This window comes from Acomys minous, assembly GCF_964271855.1.
Source record: "Acomys minous genome assembly, chromosome: 3".
NCBI classification, from domain to species: Eukaryota; Metazoa; Chordata; class Mammalia; order Rodentia; family Muridae; genus Acomys; species Acomys minous.
Genome location: NC_140485.1, coordinates 6,966,720 through 6,985,030, shown reverse-complemented (window position 1 = coordinate 6,985,030; position 18,311 = coordinate 6,966,720). Strand labels below are relative to the sequence as shown.

Sequence of the window (18,311 nt, the reverse complement as noted above, 5' to 3'; positions counted from 1 at the left end):
GCATATATTTTTGAACTTCAATATACAGCTGATTCCTTCTAGAGACATTTATGTATTCAAAGTTGAAAATGGTTAAAACACCTTTAGATGAGAAGAACCACCTCAAACGATCTCCTTTAACCTCAGCTTTCATTTTCTGTGCAGTACAGTCATCCATGCTTACCAACAGCTGCTGCTTTGGCATTACACACGTGTAGCGGCAGGCTGCTCTGAGAGCTGCAGCCAGGGACTGGGATCCCAGCGCCTACAACAGGTTTGCAACACCCGGGCTCTGTGCTCTACCCGGGCATCGAGACCCTTCATGTTGTTCCTACAACTGCAGAGCCTGACACATTGATCACCCTCAGGCTACAAAGCCGGAAACAGAGGCTTAGAGTAGCATCGGAATCCAAGTTCTGTTACAAAACGTATTACTAGTCACATTTTCCCCCAAGGAGCTTTGCCATGACAGGGAGATAATAAAACACGAGTGACGCTCTCTGATCTTACATTCTGCCTAAGTAGCAGCTTCAAATGTTCCGTGAGTGCGGTGTTAGGCAATGAGGTACACACGAAGGCACGACGGAGCCTGAGTGTTACAGCCCAGCCCTGTGCTGCAACCGTGCGCCACACACAAAGGGATGAACGTCACAGAACTGGGGAGAAGCATCTTGATTCTAGGTGTACATGTATTTTCTTTCTCTTGTATGCTATGACATGTACGGAAAGCTCCTTAACGCCATATGTTAGCCTTGCATAGGCAACATGACATTTCAGGAGAATATCAGAAACTGAGTTCCAAAGAGTATGCTAAGTTTGCTGAAGATTTTGAACTTGACGAATACACCTGCCTAGTGTTTTGAAGATGAGCTAGGAAGGAGTGGAACTGAGCCCGGAGACAAGCCAGGGTGCTGAGGGAAAGTGTGGGTGCTGCTCTTAGCATGGCTGAGTCTCTTTGAGGGATGAACCAAGAGCAAAAGGACCAAAAGGCACAAGGCACAGGCACATTACTTGTGAGAAGAGACCAGGCTAGTGAGGGAAGGGATTGTACATGGTGGCACATGTCTGCCATCCTAGCAATAAAGAGGTTGAGGCAGGAGGATCATGGGTTTAGATGCCAGTTTGGGCTATAGAAATAAAACCTGTCTTTAAACCAAAACCAAACCAAACAAATACTAGGAGAAGAAAATGAAGTGGAAAGGCTGGTTGGGCATCACTCTTTGAGGTAGTTGATTTCAGAGGCTCAATATTTAGGCATACACATACATGTGTATTACATGTATATATAAATATATAATTTCTATTTATTTATCTATTTACAGCATTGAACTTGACCATCAGCAGCTGTCAACCTCAGAGTTTGAGGCCACAGCTCTTGGCTCTGCATCTATTGATTAGAGAGGTCCCTATTTTTATTCTTCTGAGAAATTACTTTTCTATGACTTGTTTCTAGATTTTAGCCATTTTCTACTCAAAGCCAAGATATACTTTGCAAGATAAGATTCCCATTTCTCAGAAAGACTAAAAGTTGAAAATCATCACCATTAACAACAACAACAGTAACAACAAGGAACGCTATGTGGTGCTTGCTCTTACCTTAAGGCAAGGCCACCAACAATGTAAGAAGAGCATCCTGAGTCAGCGATCCTACTTTAAACATGGGACAGGAACTGCTGCTGATAGCCTATAACTTTTGTTATGGATTACATATTTACTAATGATACTTTAAAATGCATTTCTTTCCACAATCCATAATTATTTCAGACAGCAAACCATAATAGACTGTAAATTACAAGTGTGAGTCTGTCAGTATCTAGACAGTGTATCAAGTATAATTGTATGTAAATGTGGCTGCATTTTAAAGCAAGTACAATTCACTCTCTTACATTACTGGGATTATCATGGCCCCAAATGCTAATTTTCCAAATGTTATAATTAAAAGGAAAACTATAAAAGGATGTAATTTTTACAGCTGTTTTTAAGATTTTAAAATGACATTTGGAGGTACAAATACTGTGTTAGGTCCAACAAAAAGCACAGCATACCATCTATTTTTATCAGGAATAAACTCTTCTTTTCATTAAAAGACAGACAGCATTTTTAGGTATAACTGCACATCTTGCAATTTACATTCCTGTTATCATCAGCAATAGAAAATGAGAGGGTTAGAGTTTCTCAGTTCACACCATTACTTTCAAAGTGAGACTGTGATTATTTTTAAAAGAGACAAGAAAATGGAGAAAAATTTGAATTAGCAAAAGTTATAAATATTTGCATCCTTATGCTGTTGTAATACTGATTAGCACAGTATCTCTAAAGTCAGGGCTGTAAGCAGGGAGAGATAGCTCCCCATGTCTAGGCAGCACTGTAGTTGGCAGCTACAGTGGTAGGCAAGAGAGGGGACAAAACTCCAGACTGCAGTGGAAGGGAGTTTGGACCTTTATATATATGTAAGGACACATTTGATTCATGTACAATGAATAAATTTTACATAAAATGTTTTTATAATAGAGAGGGTCTCACTATTAATCTGGATCATTTGGAACTTGCCATGTAAACTAGGCTGGTCTCAAACTCACAGAGATAGATCTGTCTTTTCTGCTGAGAACTGAGATTAAAGACATGTGCCACCACGGTCTGATGAAAAAGGCTGCGTCCAGGCAGCCTGTGGCCACTCCCAGGATTCCTCTACGGTGTCTTTCTAAACCCTCAAAACAACAAGCCCATTCTCTTCTCTCATCTTTATTTCCTGATTTTTCTTTATTCTTCCCTCTGTTGCTTTAATTTAATCAATAGCTACCATCAAATAAAGAATTCTGGATAAGAATTTAGCTGACAGAATACCAAAGTAGGCAAAGATTTAAATTAGAAGATTAACTACAATGTTATCTAGAATTTAGATGGGGAAAATGAACTACTTTAAAGTATCCTTATTTATTAGGCAAAAGCTAAATAAGTTATAATATAAATAAAGAATGAATAATTATAGTCAGTGGCCTGGGGAAAAATCTTATAATGAAATTTAGAAAAAGTAGAAGACAGAACTACTTATCTAGGACAGCCTCAACTTTTAAAGCACTCTGTATAATATACTATTATAATAACTGATGCCCAAGTAAATAAATGTATTTTAAAAGATAAGCAAATATTACCAATGCAAACCAATGATTGCACTTTGGTAGAAGAATTATAAACATCTGTGATTACTTTATTCATTTCTGAGTGTTTTGCTTGTTTGTAATAAGCATTCATTTTGTAATGAGAAAAAACTAGCTATGCTTTTTTAAAAAATCTCATCTGATTGTAGCAAATGTTTCACCTCTGTTGGGTTCTATCAGCCTCTGGTTCAGTTCCATTTATTTCTGACAATGATGATGGGTCATGTAAGATTCATGGGTTGCTGATGTTGACTAAAGACTTGATGTCACAGAGCCAGGCAATAGTGATTCAAGGCTAGAATTATGGTATATGATAAAAGGAGATGAAAATGCCTGATCAAAAACCAAGTCACACTTACACATACTCAGCCAATAATCATCCTTCAAACAGCTATTCCAAAGTAGGGACACAGTGTTGGGGAAACCATCCTGCTAGTGTACCCCTAACCACAGAGATAGAGAACAGACATACATTTGCACCAACAGACACAATTCCCAGTTGTTTAAATTGCTAACAAGGAAAGATGGAAGAGACTATGAGTGAATAACTAAGGAGATAAAATGTGGGCAGAGGTTGGAAGTCTCTTTTGAGGCAGTTACAATGGATTCTGCCACCCCAAAAGCTGAGTGCTACTTGGCTAAGAGTTGTAGGAGGCACACGCGGTGACTCAGGAGAGATGGAAGCATACAACAGGAGCCCATCCCAGAACCAGAATGTGCTCTACACAATGGGTTAACAAAGAGCAGAGCTAGTGTCACACACATTAACACAGTAGGACATCATGCTGCCATGTAGGACAAACTGGATTTCTCCTGCCTCACCTCTGCCCGTAACAGCGCTTTATCATCTCACTAAATGGCTCACTTGCTCAGCGGGCTTCTCAGTAGATGTAGATGGGAAAACAGGGGAAATAAGCTACCCACAGAGCAGGCCACGTAACACAAGAAAGTCAACTTGTTCTTGGAACCAGCAGTTCACCTTTCCACCTGTGCTGAAGAGAGACAGCTCACAGGCCTATCACTTAAAGCAATTTCCAGTGAAATGATATTCAAGGATTTAAAAACCAACAAAGAACAGTAAAGTCAGTAATTAACACCAATCTCAGCTAATAGTGGAAGAAGCCCACTTCCTTTAGTTTCCTTCATTGAGAGTTCCTAAGGACTGCATTTTAGCAAGCTATTTAAGACAATCTATAGCCATCGTAAAGTTAGTAAATGACCCATAAAAAATGAGACAACTAAGACCAAAGTTGGAGAAGAAACCAGTACTGCGGCAAACTTAACTAGAAAGTGGCAAGGCTCAATAAAATGAGCCAACAGAGACAAACACAGTAAATAACCCTCAAGCACACACAGGCTAACTACCAAGTTACCAGCAGCATAAATACTGTCAACAACACCCATAAAGCTCACATGCTCAAGGTCAGCAAGAAAAGGAGAAGCAACTTACAAAGTAGGAGAAAGTGAAGTGGAAGAGGCGAGAAATGTACAGCTAGGAGGGCACTGTACTCCCAAGGGAAGACGATCTTTCCTAAAACCTATGGGGGTGGGGGGTGGGGTGAAACACAGCCTCATCTACAGGAAAAAATGTCAGCAGGAGTATCTCCAGATACAACCAGGTTCTACTTCATGAGGCTCCCTCCGTGCTGCTAACAAGAGAAAGCGAACTCCTCTAAGGTCCAACTCATCATGTACCCTTAAGTTCTACAAACTGTGCTGGGGACCTACCTGACACACTGTTTGCTGGGTCTGTTTCCTAGAAACTGACTTGGCTTCCCCTACAGTGAAGCGAAGGCTCCAAGCCATGGCAGCTGTTACCCTGACGCTGTTGACTTCTCACTGTCTAGGGCAACAGTGGTTATCTTCTCCAGTCAGTGAAGGGAAGAAAGGGAAGGTGAGAATGAGGGCATTATGAAGAAAGGAATAGGCTTTAAGAAAAGGGGGTGAGAGAACAACACATTGTATGAGACATAAAAGGGGGGAACCCTGGGGGTCGGAGAGTAGGAAGGAAGTGGGTAGGAAGTGGGGTGTGCGGAGCTGGTGGAGGGAATTGCATTTGAAATGAGTATGTGTGGACTGTCTTCTTGTCATTATTGCCTGGACTATATTTACACAGCTTTTAACACTGTTATGAAACACTCATAACAAGAGCCAGGAAACGGATGGAAGATGCAAGGAAAGGGAGCCACTTCCTTGCTGTGTAATAGTATTAGCTGGTAAGAACTCTTCACAGCTGTCTTGGTGACTCTCGCTGTTTGCATCCAGCCTTAAAACTTCCTTCAGTTGACTTCCTTCTGGATTTATTTTCTACAACTACAGTCCTACCACCAACCAGAAGACAGCAAGAATGTGGAAACTATCCTTACTCAGCATTCCAGTACAGGAAGAAACTCAACAACAGTCAGGTACTTGGGTCCTAGGTAACAGCCAGGACACTGAGGAATGGCATGCATTTCCATATGGCTACATGCAGGAACCCGGGATGCTGCTTACTGGGAACATGGCTTAGAACTGCGTCCAGGAAGCTGTACTCACAAGGATATATTCAAGAATTCAAGAAGATTCCTTGAAGCTGTTTAGAAGAAAAAAGAAACTCTCACATATTAACAGAAAGGTGATGAAATAATTTATTAATGTGCAAGGAAGAACCTTCAAATTCTACTCTCTAATGTAGACATGCCAGCACTAAATGTTTCTGCCTTGAGGAAGTTACTATGGGGAACACAAGCATTAGCTACAAATCTCTTCAGGCTAATGCATGTGATAGCTGGAAACTAGACAATAAAATGTAAGTCAACAGGAGTTAAGTCCAATAGGAGACAGAGTACTAACAGTAGAGTATCATACGGTTATTTAAAGAGTACAAAAGAACTATGAAAGGAAAACATTAAAAAACAAAACTCTTACAAATCTAGTATGAGCCCATCTTAACAAAGAGTAAATGACAAAAAGACACTGAGGGAAAAGGTTAGGATCCATGGCTATCCAGAGTGCAGCGATGGGGAAGGCAGCAGGAGGGAGAGATGTCTGGTTATACCTCAGGAGCAGTTACACTGAATGGGGTCTCTGCTGGATCTGGGACCTGGTTAGAACCCTAAGCCCCACCTCCTAGAGGCATACTTTCTCCAGTGAGATTCCACAGCATCCCAAACAGATCCACAGGGAGGAACCGATTCCTCAAACATGAGTCTGTGGAGGACATTTCTCACTAAAACCATGATGGAGAAGAGAAAAGAGGCACACTGTGAGGGGAGCAAGACAATTAAGGCGGAGTCCATGCCACATGCTAGCTCTACAGCGATTTCTTCCCTACTTGTCTGTGACTTGCACTTCGTCGACGACCTGCCTTCTATGCCTCTTCCCCTAATGATGGATGGCTGCAAGCCATCTCAGAGCCAGGGCGCTTCCACAGCCACCAAAGTGTGTGATGGCGCTGGTGAAGCTCCTCAGGTGGCTCACCAAATGCAACACAACCCTGGCCCTGACTCCTGACATTTTTAGGTCTAGCTTGGTTTGAAACTGAGTTGATTCTTTTCAGAATTTAATTATTCAAATTTATCCATTTAAATGGGCTCACCACTGTGCAGTACTTAGAGGAGGCTAATGTGCCAGCAAAAATTTCTTTTATTTTCAATACTGAAATGAACTTGGAAGGTATCTAATTTTGCTTCAAGCACTTTCACGAAGCTGTGAATGCTTCTGCCTCCTGCCAAATTAGCTGCCTGTTTGCAGTCTCCAGTGAGGTGGAGGAGGCTGAGCAGTAGGCTTGCTTTCTTCTTAAAGACACTGTGCCAGTGAGAAGGAATGTTTCCCCTGCAGGGAAATTATCTGCTGGCAAAGACCCTGGCTGGGCACTTCTCCAAAGTACAGCTAACTCCCCAAGGAAGCCACCAGGCTGCTTTGCCCCATCCAAAAATTCTCTGGCAGTAAGAACCAATGTGTGTACAAATCAGTTTCCAGAGAGCTGGAGATGCAGGCCAGCACTGGGTTCCAAAACTGGAGTAGAAAGTGTGTCCAGCTTGATGTGCCCAGGCAGACAAAGGACACGACAGTTCATGGACATAAGGACTTGATATTAAAAAAAAAAAAACCCAATAGCCCACTAAAAACAGCTATTTTGAAGACAAGTTGGATCTCACCAGCTATGGTCATTAGAAACACAGCCACAACTGTTAACAATACCTTGGCTCTGGGAGGAGTACTAAGCAGTATTTTTTTTTTTTAAACTACCATGACACTAACTGTCAATCCCCCACTCTTCCATGCAATATCAAATAAAAGGAGGCACATGTTGATCTGTGAGCATGCCTCCAACCATGAAGGAAGCACTCACTAAGAGAGGAGACAGAGACGTGCAGACGCAGAGCACACACGGCTTATGCACTGCACGAGCATCTGGAGGCCATGGAAGGACACATCCCAGAGCCTCTTTGCTATCCCAGATCTATAGGTCTGCAAGTTGTTATTTTCTATGTGCCAGATTCAAAACTGAGTGAGAAACGGAGGGTCCTTGCTTTTAAGAAGACCACATCAGGAAAATGTAAGATTACTTTGGAAAGAGAAGGCACACATAGAATGTCTGCACAAGGGAAAAAAAAAAGGCAAAAATTCAACTCAAACTGAGATGGGCAGAAGCCTCCTGAGAATATGACTCCTAGACCAAGCGTAGAAGGAAACCACCCAGAGGAAGACGTGCATCCATCACTGTGCACAACACTTACAGGCTATTCTTTCCGCCTCTATTTCTAAACACTGTCTTTTCCAAAACTGGGCTTCAGAAAGTAGAAGGAAACAAGAGAGTGATGAAGAACCATAGTAAGACAGTTCCTTGGATCAATGAGGATGACTACATTCACGCGGAGATCCTCACACCTGGATGAGGGTGTAGCCTCTGGACCCCTCCCTCACTGTTGGTAAGACTCTGAGCATGGCAGAGCCACAGTGGAAAACAGACTAGCCGTTCACTAAACATGAAGAACAGAGCTACCAGATGATGTGGGAGTGCCATCTCTGGGCATGGACTTAGAGGAGCTGAAATCAAAGATTCAGGCAGACATCTGTACATTCCTAAGCAATGTACAATTATTCCGACAGCTAACAGTGGAAACAACCATTGACAGAGAAGTGGACAGACAAACTGTGAAATACACATATGCAGGAACATTACACAACCAGAAAACAGGGAGTTCTGACAAAAACAGTAAAACTTGAAGAACATTTGTTAAGTAAAATAAACCAATCACAAATGGAAAAATGTTCTGACTCCCCATATGTGAGATGTTGTAAAAAACAATATTCATGAAAACAAACAGACAACAACAATGATAATGTGAGTACAAAAGTATTAATTCAAGAATGCAGCATTGTTTCTTGTAAAGAGAAGAACACTCTAGAGGTCACCTGCACGGCAATATCAATGCACTTCACAGGTTACTTAAAGTGGTTATGATATAAAGACATTATAGTTAAGTATGTTTTGCCACAACTACAAATGAAAGTTGTTATCAAACATGAAAAGTAGTTACCAAGCATGAGCACATACAAAATAATTCTTGTTTGTATACTGGAATATATATTTTAAATATGCATTCTAGACGAGTTGTTTTGGTTGGAGACAGGAAATTACTACTGCTTTGAACTTACTACAGAGCTGAGGCTGGCCCTGATCCTCCTGCATTCATCCCCTCAGTGCCTGCCTGACTCTGCCTACCACGTCCCCTGGATGGGGAGGCCTGGTGGCACTCAGAGGAAGGATAGCAGGCTACCAAGAAGAGACTTGATACCCCATGAGCATATACAGGGGGAGGAGGTCCCCCTCAGTCACAGTCATAGGGGAGGGGAGAAGGGGAAAATGGGAGGAATAGAGGAATGGGAGGACACAAGGGATGGGATAACAATTGAGATGTAATATGAATAAATTAATAAAATATATTTTTAAAAAATGAAGAAAAAAGGTTTATTGTAATTTATAAAAATAATCTTGGGCACAACAGTATGTTCCTACCTCAGGAAGCTGAACTAGTCTGCATCCCTAAATCCATCCTGCTAAGCACAGAAATACAAGACACAAAGAGCAACTGTGGGTTCATCAAAGCAAACTGTGAGTACGAGGGCCTCACCCTGCAGACTCTTCTCCATCTTCTCAGCATGACTCTCTCCACCCAGCTCTCTTCTGGAATATTCTATGGTTCTTACAGTGGACCTGCTCACCAGGTCTCCTTCTGCAAACATGTCAGGGTCCAGCAAGGATGCAGCCCACCTGGAAAGCAGCAGGTGACTTCTCTGGTACAAAGCCAGGGCAGTGATTCTGAGTCTTTGCCAGGTGGATGGGAGGACTAAGCATTCAGCTAGCACTCCTTGCTCTCCTTTCTCCAAGCCAGCCCTTGGGAACCAACCACAGAGGTCCCAATGGCTCTACTTAAGACTCCTGTAGTCTCGCTGTCCTCTCTAATGACAAGAACTCTAGCCACTCACTCCAGGGTGTGTGCTTCTGTGCCACTGAGAATGAACTGACCTATGCAAGGGACTAGGACCAATGCAAGAAAATAATACTCGGCCTCCAAAAAGATGACCAATGGCTCTCATGAATCACTCATACAGATCCTGAGGGACTGGCTGTAGGTGATCTCAACCCTAATCTAGATTCCTACTGGAAGCCACCGGGCCTCTGGTTTCTACGCCACACAACATATTAAAGCATGGCTACCAAAAAGGAGTGTGTCACCAGAAAGAAAACCCTTCCCAGGTGCATCATGTCACATCAGCACTTTCCCAAGAGCTCCCCAGAGACAGCTGCAGACACAGCTGCCCTCTGCTCTGAACCGCATGCTGTCTTGCATTCATTCTAAATGCATTTACATGACAAGCCCGTGTTGGCAGGCTCTAGGCAAAGAGCATCAGCACAAGCCAGACCTTAGCAATACCCAGTGCTTGGAGGGAGCAAGGCAGTCTGAAGTTTCCAGCTGAGGAATGAGCATGCTCGGAGTCCAAGCTGTGTATTATCCGGAATTAAACAACTCTTTAATGAGGGCCGAGGTACTAAACATATTTCTTTCAATGTTCTTCTAGCTTAATTTATGCTGAGAGTATTTATACCTGCAACATAAAAAAATGGTGTAAACAGCATGGCTATAGCTTTAATTATGCTTCCTTTTGCCCACTTGCTAGAGCCAACAATTTCATAATGAGGTGTCTGCCTTCCCATAAGTCAGAGTGGGCAATTTTTCTTCAATTATATTTTAATTCATGGGTAATCACTCTTTGCAGTGGTTAGCAAGTGCAGGGGGCTGGGAGCCAGGGAGAAAGAAGGTATGATGAAGTGTTAAATACTTTTACTTGAATTTGTACCAACAAGTATTGTGTGAATGTGTGTGTTTGCAGAAGCCAGGTGAAGAGGAACTGTCACGCTCCTGTCAAAAGCCTACAGAAGCCACCAGCTGGGATTCAGTCTAAAGCACATTGCTTCTCCCCTGGGTGTCCGGATTCCCTCTGCTTACTTTCCCATTTCATCATAAAGCACTCCCCCCCTTATACCACTTTTTGCTTAAGGATCAGAACATGACCTTGAGATTATTTAACTGCATTTTCTCTGGGATTGTACCTATACCACTTTGCACAATATGTCATGTGCCAATAATGTCCACGCCCAGAGAAGTTAATTAAAGAACAAACAAACAAACCAATAAACAAAACCCCAGAGGAGTCAGATGTCTTACCAAAATTTCAATCTGAAGCTTTTTGCTAAATTATTAATAACCAGGGTATATGTATAACACTTTGAAATAAAATAAGACAGGAACTTTGCCCTCACAAAGCTTCCAAGCTAACAAGAAAGATGCTTATATAAACAGAATTCTTATCTCCTGCCTCCTGACACTCATCTTCCTTGCCTGGTCCATTTCAAGAAAGGTGCAACATCTACCCCACATATATATCTGAAACCTGAGAATCTTCCCTTACTGCTTAGTTCTTTGATTCTACTTTTCTGGATCTCAGTGGCTAAAGCCCAGACCCACCCCACCATTGTCTTTATTATGGTCTTTTAAAAAAGCTTTCTCCACAGTGTCCTGATTCCATGCTACATTTTCTATAGTAAGTGCCCTTCAGGTTACTGTTCCAGGCAAAGGCTTCTCATATTTGCTCTCAGGTGCTCTCAGAAGGCACCAGGCTCTGCAGGGCCCCACACAGGCCCACACAGGCCCACACAGGCCCACACAGGCCCCACACAGGCCCACACAGGCCCACACAGGCCGCCACAGACCACACCTCACCTCACCTTGCATCACCCTTCTTTCTGTATTCCACATCACACTCCTGGTTTTGAAGCAGTTTAGTTCCCTTCCCTTTGTCTGAAACGTTCCCTTTCCCCACTTGTGTTTTCTGAGTGCCATCTTCACTCCGCTCACGTCTTAGATCAAGTGTCTCCCACTATGGAAGTCCAGCCTGACTACTCACCACGCGGTGCCCCACAAGCACCCACTTCACCTCACCTTCCTCATCTTTAGCCATCTAGAGGTTGACTCTCTCCTCTAATCGTCATGGAAACCAGCATTGCCAATACCAAAGGCTCCTGTCCTAGAAATGTGTCTGGTTAATACAAGCTCTCAGAAAGAGTTTGCTGAAGGATGGCCTATCTCTACAAAGAATAATAAAATAACGGCGATAGAAATGCAGCAATGTGTGCTGAACAGGGACATTTCATTCTGATGAAAGCTGGGGATAGCTTGCAGAATGGGGTTGTCTGCATGGTGCCTTGAAGAAGCAGACGGCAGGAAAAACAAGTACCACATCCTGGAAAAGTGAAGAAACAACCCCTTAGGCATAAGCTTTTTCAGACAGACTAAATTATAGTCTCATCCTGAAAGTCACAAAACCTGTAGAGCGGTGGTTCTCAAGCTGTGGGTCATGACCCCTCAGGGGTCACATATCAGGTACTCCCATTATGAGTCACACAGTAGCAAAATTACAGTCATGAAGTAGCAATGAGATGATTTTATGACTGGGCGTCACGACAACAAGAGGAACTGTATTAAAGGGTTGCAGCACTAGCAAGGTGGAGGACCACTGTTGGAGAGGGATGTGCTGAGATGGACGTGCTGTGCTGTGCCTAGGTGTGCTGAGATGGATGTGCCGAGCCATGCCGAGGTGTGCTGAGATGGATATGCCAGGCTGTGCCTAGGTGTGCTGAGATGGATGTGCCAGGCTGTGCCTAGGTGTGCTGAGATGGACGTGCCAGGCTGTGCCCAGGTGTGCTGAGATGGATGTGCCAGGCTGTGCCCTGCCAAAATGTACTGATAGTAGGAATGCTTAGCGAGTCGAGTTCTGGCTAAATTCTTGCTTTTAGACCACAGAGAGTCACTGAAGTGACATTTTAGTTTTACACATGGGAAGTAAGAAGAGTTTCGAGGATCTGGAGAGCTGGCTCAGAGGTTAAGAGCACTGGCTACTCTTCCAGAGGTCCTGAGTTCAATTCCCAGCAACTACATAGTGGTTTACAACCATCTAGAATGAGGTCTGGTGCCCTCTTCTGGTGTGCAGTTGTACATACAGACACAGCATTGTATACATATGTATATATACATAATATATGTATATATACATATTTATTTATTTATGAAAAAGAGTTCTGAGGATGTAAACTGGTATGCTTTGATGACATTTTCTCAGTATTGGGGAAATTGAACTTCAAATCAAACAAAATATATTATTACTTTTAATAGGACTACATAATCTGCATTTTGTGGATGAAAAAGAACTCAATAGTATAGAGAGAGACATAAAAGAAAGAGAGCTGTGCAGAGATTACTTTTTTGTTTTCACAGATAATGAATGGTCACATTAAGTGTCCAAATGCTAGCAAACTCAAGGGCACATGACACAGAGGATGAGGAAGATGGTAGTGAATTCTAGGATTAACTGCGTCTTCCGCTGGGAAACAAATCCAAACTATTTTCCAAATAGTACTTAACAGATGGGATCCCACTCCTGAAGCTGATATCAATGCTGAGCACCAGCATATTATACAAATGATGTAGGCCTATGAATGACTTCTTCCAGCTGCTGAGAAAACCACTGCAAGTTCCCAAGAACCTACGAGCTCGCATGCCTTCAGAAGGACCAGCTATTGAGTAGTTCTGAGGTGTTTGAATTTTGGCTTACTTCAAGAGAGAATTATTTAATGAGCACAACTTTTCTCAGTAACCACACAACACGAAACTTGAAAGACTGCCTGGTAAAGACAAATCTGGATACCACAAAATAAGCGGTTTGGGTTGCCAGGAGTCCAGAGACCCTGAGCCTCACCAACTGGCTTTCTTCTTTCTTCGGCTCAAGCAACACAGGATCTGGGCTTTGTCCTGCTGGTCTCCACAGGGAACGAAGTGGAGATGTGACTTAAGGTGCTTCCCGGGACCATGAGGCAACAGCTCCTTGTAGGCATCTGCTGTCCACCATGGAGAAGACTGGCTGCATCTCAAGGAGCAGTCAGAGACCAGGGTGACAGAAGTGGGATCCCAACTGGAGTGGGATTAGGCTGATAAGGTGAGAGCAATGTTCAGGAGTCAGCCTGACCCGGATGCCACCGCAGCTCTAACTCACAAGCACAGGTACCAGGTCCCTACATGGAGACCAAGCCTACTGTGACTCTGAGAACGGAGAGCACAGAGGTGACTTGGCACCATGCCTACCACAGAGTAAACAAAGGGCAGCTCCAGGACACATGCCTGCCCGCTTCATTTCCCTCATCCATCTCTACTGTACGTGAGATGCTTTTGGTAGGAAACAAGAAATAGTAGAAGTTCAAAACTGAGGCATCCCCAAAGTCCTTCCGCCTGGCTCTGTTTCCAGGCGTTCTTACTATTGCTGTCATCTCAGTGACGAAGTCACCGAGCACTTCCGCTGACAACTCAAGGTCACCCAGCTGCTAAACCCATTTAAGACACTCTCGTTTGTGTCCTCAGCTATCTCCTGATGTCAGAATGCAGTGAAGACAATTCTCTGTGCTATAAGATGTCCCGAGATCAAGGCTGCCTCTGTTATTACACATAATTTATAAAAACAAGATAAAAGCATTTAAGCCAAAGGGATCATGCACTGGGTAATCAAAGTGTCAACTTAAAATATTAGACAGTTATGAAAATGGTAATGAAGCTTGTAACCATCTTTGCTAATGCTTATTATGTTGTTAAGCAAAAAAAAAAAAAAATTCAGAGAACATAATCCCATTTATACCATGATTATAACTAAGTACAATTATGTACATACAGCATCGGCTGGAAAGGAACTTGGAAATGACTGTGGTTGATAGGCTGAGGAGGTGCCCTTGCCCACGTTTTATTACCATCAAGGGACTATAATGTAGTTGGCACCATAAGCACCACCACAGTACTAATCACTGGGAGGAGATGTTGCTGTTCACTTACCCAGGGTTATACAACATGACTGCGGACAGGTTCTCACAGGACTTTGAGAGGTCGGTCATAGACAAGCTGAAGGAGGACAGGAGGCCACTCTGATAGCAGACACAAGGGAGAATGGTTACCTTAGTGGGCCTATGAGAAGGCCAATGTTCAGCATCCAGTGCCTTCTGCTAGGGACAGGCAATGAGATGCACACACTCATGTGGATGCTTAGTATCTGGCAGATGAGGGATAGTGCCCTTATACACCAGAGAACACGTATCAGTGGGAAGTCACCAGGCATTTCATAGCTCAAAAGCTTCCTAGCTACACTGCACTCAAGTCTGTGTAGAAGTTGGAAATCCCACCTCTAGCGCCCTCTACATGCACATTTACTGAGTGACAGATAAAAGCATAGGTGAGGAGAGGCCCAAGAGGTAAGAACTGGTCTATCTGGGGCCAATGAAAGCCATAGGCAGACAGGTTCCCCCATCTCTCTCTAGAACCTGTCTAAAATGGACTATCTCGGGTGGCCCCGGGCAGGAATGAGCAGGCATTACTGGCTAGGTCATTATCCCTGGATTAGGCTGAGGGGAGCAGCTTTGTTCTCATCTTCCATCAAAGGTCCTGGCACGCTTGGGCAACCCTACAGCAAGCAGTGGCATACGATGCCAGTCACCTGTGGTTAGAACGTAGGCCTCAGGCTTGCAGGTCAGATTGTGGCCCTGGCTGCCCACCTGCTGCCCTCAAGGTAGGTTACAGAGAGTCTGCTTTCACCTAATTTCTAACTCAGTTATCTGTAATTTGGGGTGGTAACAGTTGCTGTACAGATAATATGGCAGAATATCAGCATAAGTTGAGCACAGTTTCTTTCTAGATCGTGAAAATACAAGCTGCAGCTTTTACTGTCTTCAGAAGTCTAAGGAGTGGCCATGGTGCAGACTGCTTTCCTTTTCCCTCACTGGTCCTCTCTTTCCGAGGGCTTCAGACTTCCTCCATGATCGAGCACTGCGAGACCTCTGAATGTCCTCATCCAACCTGTGGTCCTAAACTGTCCCCACTGAGCCTCTCACCAAGGTGAAAAATCCCAATTTACTGGGCTCGACTGGAGATAAAGAGTGTTTCAGTGCTATGTCACTTGGGCAGATTCTGGTAGACACTGATCACTTAATGCCACGTAAAGCCTAGCACCTCTGGGGATGTGCATACTAGAAGGATCTAGAAGGAACAGCTTCTTCCTGTGAGCTCCTGAATCCGATGTGGGTTACAGAACTTCCTTCAAAGAGGCTTCAGTCCCAGAAGGAAAAATGATAGGACCCAGAGGACAGCCCTGCCCCACCTCACCTTCCTCTTCTCCCTGAGCTTGGCGGCTTCCTTGGGATGGTTGAAGCGGAACATGTTGGTTCTTCCCAAGAGTATCACAGCACCTGGAACACAGGAGAAGAGCAGCAATGGATGGAGGGCAAGGCGGCATCTGTGGTGGGCAACGGACAGGGGCAGAGCATGCAATTCTCCTTCCAGCACACGGAAAACAATAAGGAGTGAGCGGCTTCAGTCTCCAAGGCCCATCTACAGAAGCTAATTTTAAACCTGAGGGTGCTTTTGTTTTTACAGCTGGGTTTCACAATATTCAAAACAACCTGGGCAGAAGCGATGAATCTAAGCATTATTACCTATTATGAGATTTTTAGACATAATGTGCAAATAATTACACTTGTGATTGTTTAGAAGGAAAAAAAAAAAAAGAATGCTCCAGGTCTCTAAAGAGATGTAACATCAAGCGATATATGTGATCTCAAACACAGGAAATGTGTATTAGTGGTCACAGAAGCAGACATTCAAGGAAAGCAGCTTCAGAGGAAACAGTGGAGCTGGCAGAGAACAATTCCTACTGCTAAAACCTGCTGGAATCTGATGGGGAAGAAGCTGCTTGCATGCATGCATGTGTACACACACACTGTGTGTGTGTGTGTGTGTGTGTGTGTGTGTGTGTGTGTGTATTCTTAAGGGAGTATGTTGCTTCCTACAACAAACCCTGTTAAAATTTAGATGTCTGCACTCAAGAAAGGGGCTGGGCAAGAGTCCTCCTTCAGTGCCCAGTGCCCAGTGGACAAAGAAGTCAAGACCAATGTCCAAGAATGACCAAGCCCAGGAGGTGGGTCAGCTCAAATAAGGAAATAGTTTCTAAAGTCAGACTTGTCAGATGCAGCACACTGGCCATGGAGGGCAGTGAGCTTCCTGACCTCAAAGGCATTGAAAAGAAGCAATGTTACACACAGGTTCGCCAGCCCATGGTCTTGTTCATGCCGCAGCATCTATGTCACCTTATGTCAGAACACAGTGTTCAGTCTTTGTCCCCAAAAGGACAAGACTCATGCTCTAGAGTCAGCCATCAAGAACAATGATTGTGTGACCGTCCAGCATCAAAGTATCAAGTGGAGACGGGAGTAGCTGGAGGCGGACTTCTGCACGGAAGACCACAGCTGGCCTCACTGGACAGCTGGGCAGCAGGAAGGAGGAACGCCATGGGTTTCACTGGGAAAGCTTGACCCACAGACAGTACACTAGCTAAGAAGCCATGTTCAGAACTTAGAAGTTCAAGTCCAGTCCATACAAAGGATGTATGAAGCAACAGCGAAAACAGACACCTGCTATGTGGATTTGGAGAGCTGGGAGAACGGTTGACCAGGTTAAACAATCTAGTGCACAGTGATAAAAGCCAACCCATAACTTTTCTGATTCCCACAGAAAATTTCAAGAACCAAAATACTGATTGCCAATAATTAAAAACTTAAAAGATTTCACACAAAATTTGAGTATCTTCCTAACCTCCCTTGAAAACTCAGGAGGTACAGTGTGTTGAGAGACCGTATCAACCCCTCCTCAATGCCCCTTGGTGCCAGTTCAGGAGCTGCTGAGGGCTGATCACAAACAGCAGCCTCTTGCTTACATGTGGCCTTTGCTTGGACCTAATGGGTCCTATACTCTGGACCTTTAGTAAGGACACCACTGGCCCACCTGTGCTGCCTCCTAGTCAGTATATTGTCTTAGATGTCTCAGAGGAGCGCCAAGGCCACCCAGTTCACTACTGACTGGTTCAGCAAAGGCACAGGGGAAACTGAAGAGCTGGGTTCAGGTGGAAGGCATTATTTCACAGGAAATGGAGTCAACATGAAGAGAAGACAGTTTTAGGAGACTCACAAAGTAGTAAATATTTTCACGCGTGGGTCTCTGCCACTCATGGGAAGGCATCATTGCTATAATGAAGAAACGTGTTTTTCACCCTGTCCACTACTAAGACTCAGAGCTGGGCCTTTTGTAGAAAGTCTGTATCTAAGCAGTCATATTAGGATATACGTATATTTAATATGCTTAAGCTACATTGGAGATTAATAAGGCCATCAAATTTGAGGTGTTAATCACACCTAATCCAACTCTTTTTTCCTTCTGTTAATCAAATGCCTAGCTGAACAAGTTGAAAATTGCTAAAATATGTTAATGGGAAAATAGAATAGTATCTCAGAAACATTATTTCAACTCATATGAAGTCACTGAAAATAATCCAGCCACCTATGGTATTTGCATGAAATATACACTTAAAAAGTCCTCTCTGGAGTTACGAAACAAAGTAAAACTGTCCATGACAATTCATTATTTCCGTTTAGATGTGTGTCGAGTTCCTGGCATACTCAATGGGCTCCACTAACCCTTGTCTCTTCTTCTTTCTTCTACTGTTCATTTTCACTATAGAAACACCGCGTCAAAAACTACATGCCAT

The 18,311-nt window shown here is 43.6% G+C and overlaps 1 protein-coding gene across 11 annotated transcripts in view; it reads right to left on the bottom strand.

The window, feature by feature from the left end:
• KIF16B (kinesin family member 16B) overlaps positions 1-18,311 on the bottom strand; it is a 266,440-nt gene that overhangs the window by 104,858 nt on the left and 143,271 nt on the right. For all 11 annotated transcript variants that reach the window (XM_084774700.1, XM_084774695.1, XM_084774698.1 and 8 more), the window contains exons 16-17: positions 15,878-15,960; positions 14,558-14,646 (exon numbers count right to left, since the gene is read on the bottom strand). In XM_084774700.1, coding sequence (XP_084630826.1) covers positions 14,558-14,646; positions 15,878-15,960 — 172 coding nt within the window. The remainder of the gene's footprint in view (positions 1-14,557; positions 14,647-15,877; positions 15,961-18,311) is intronic.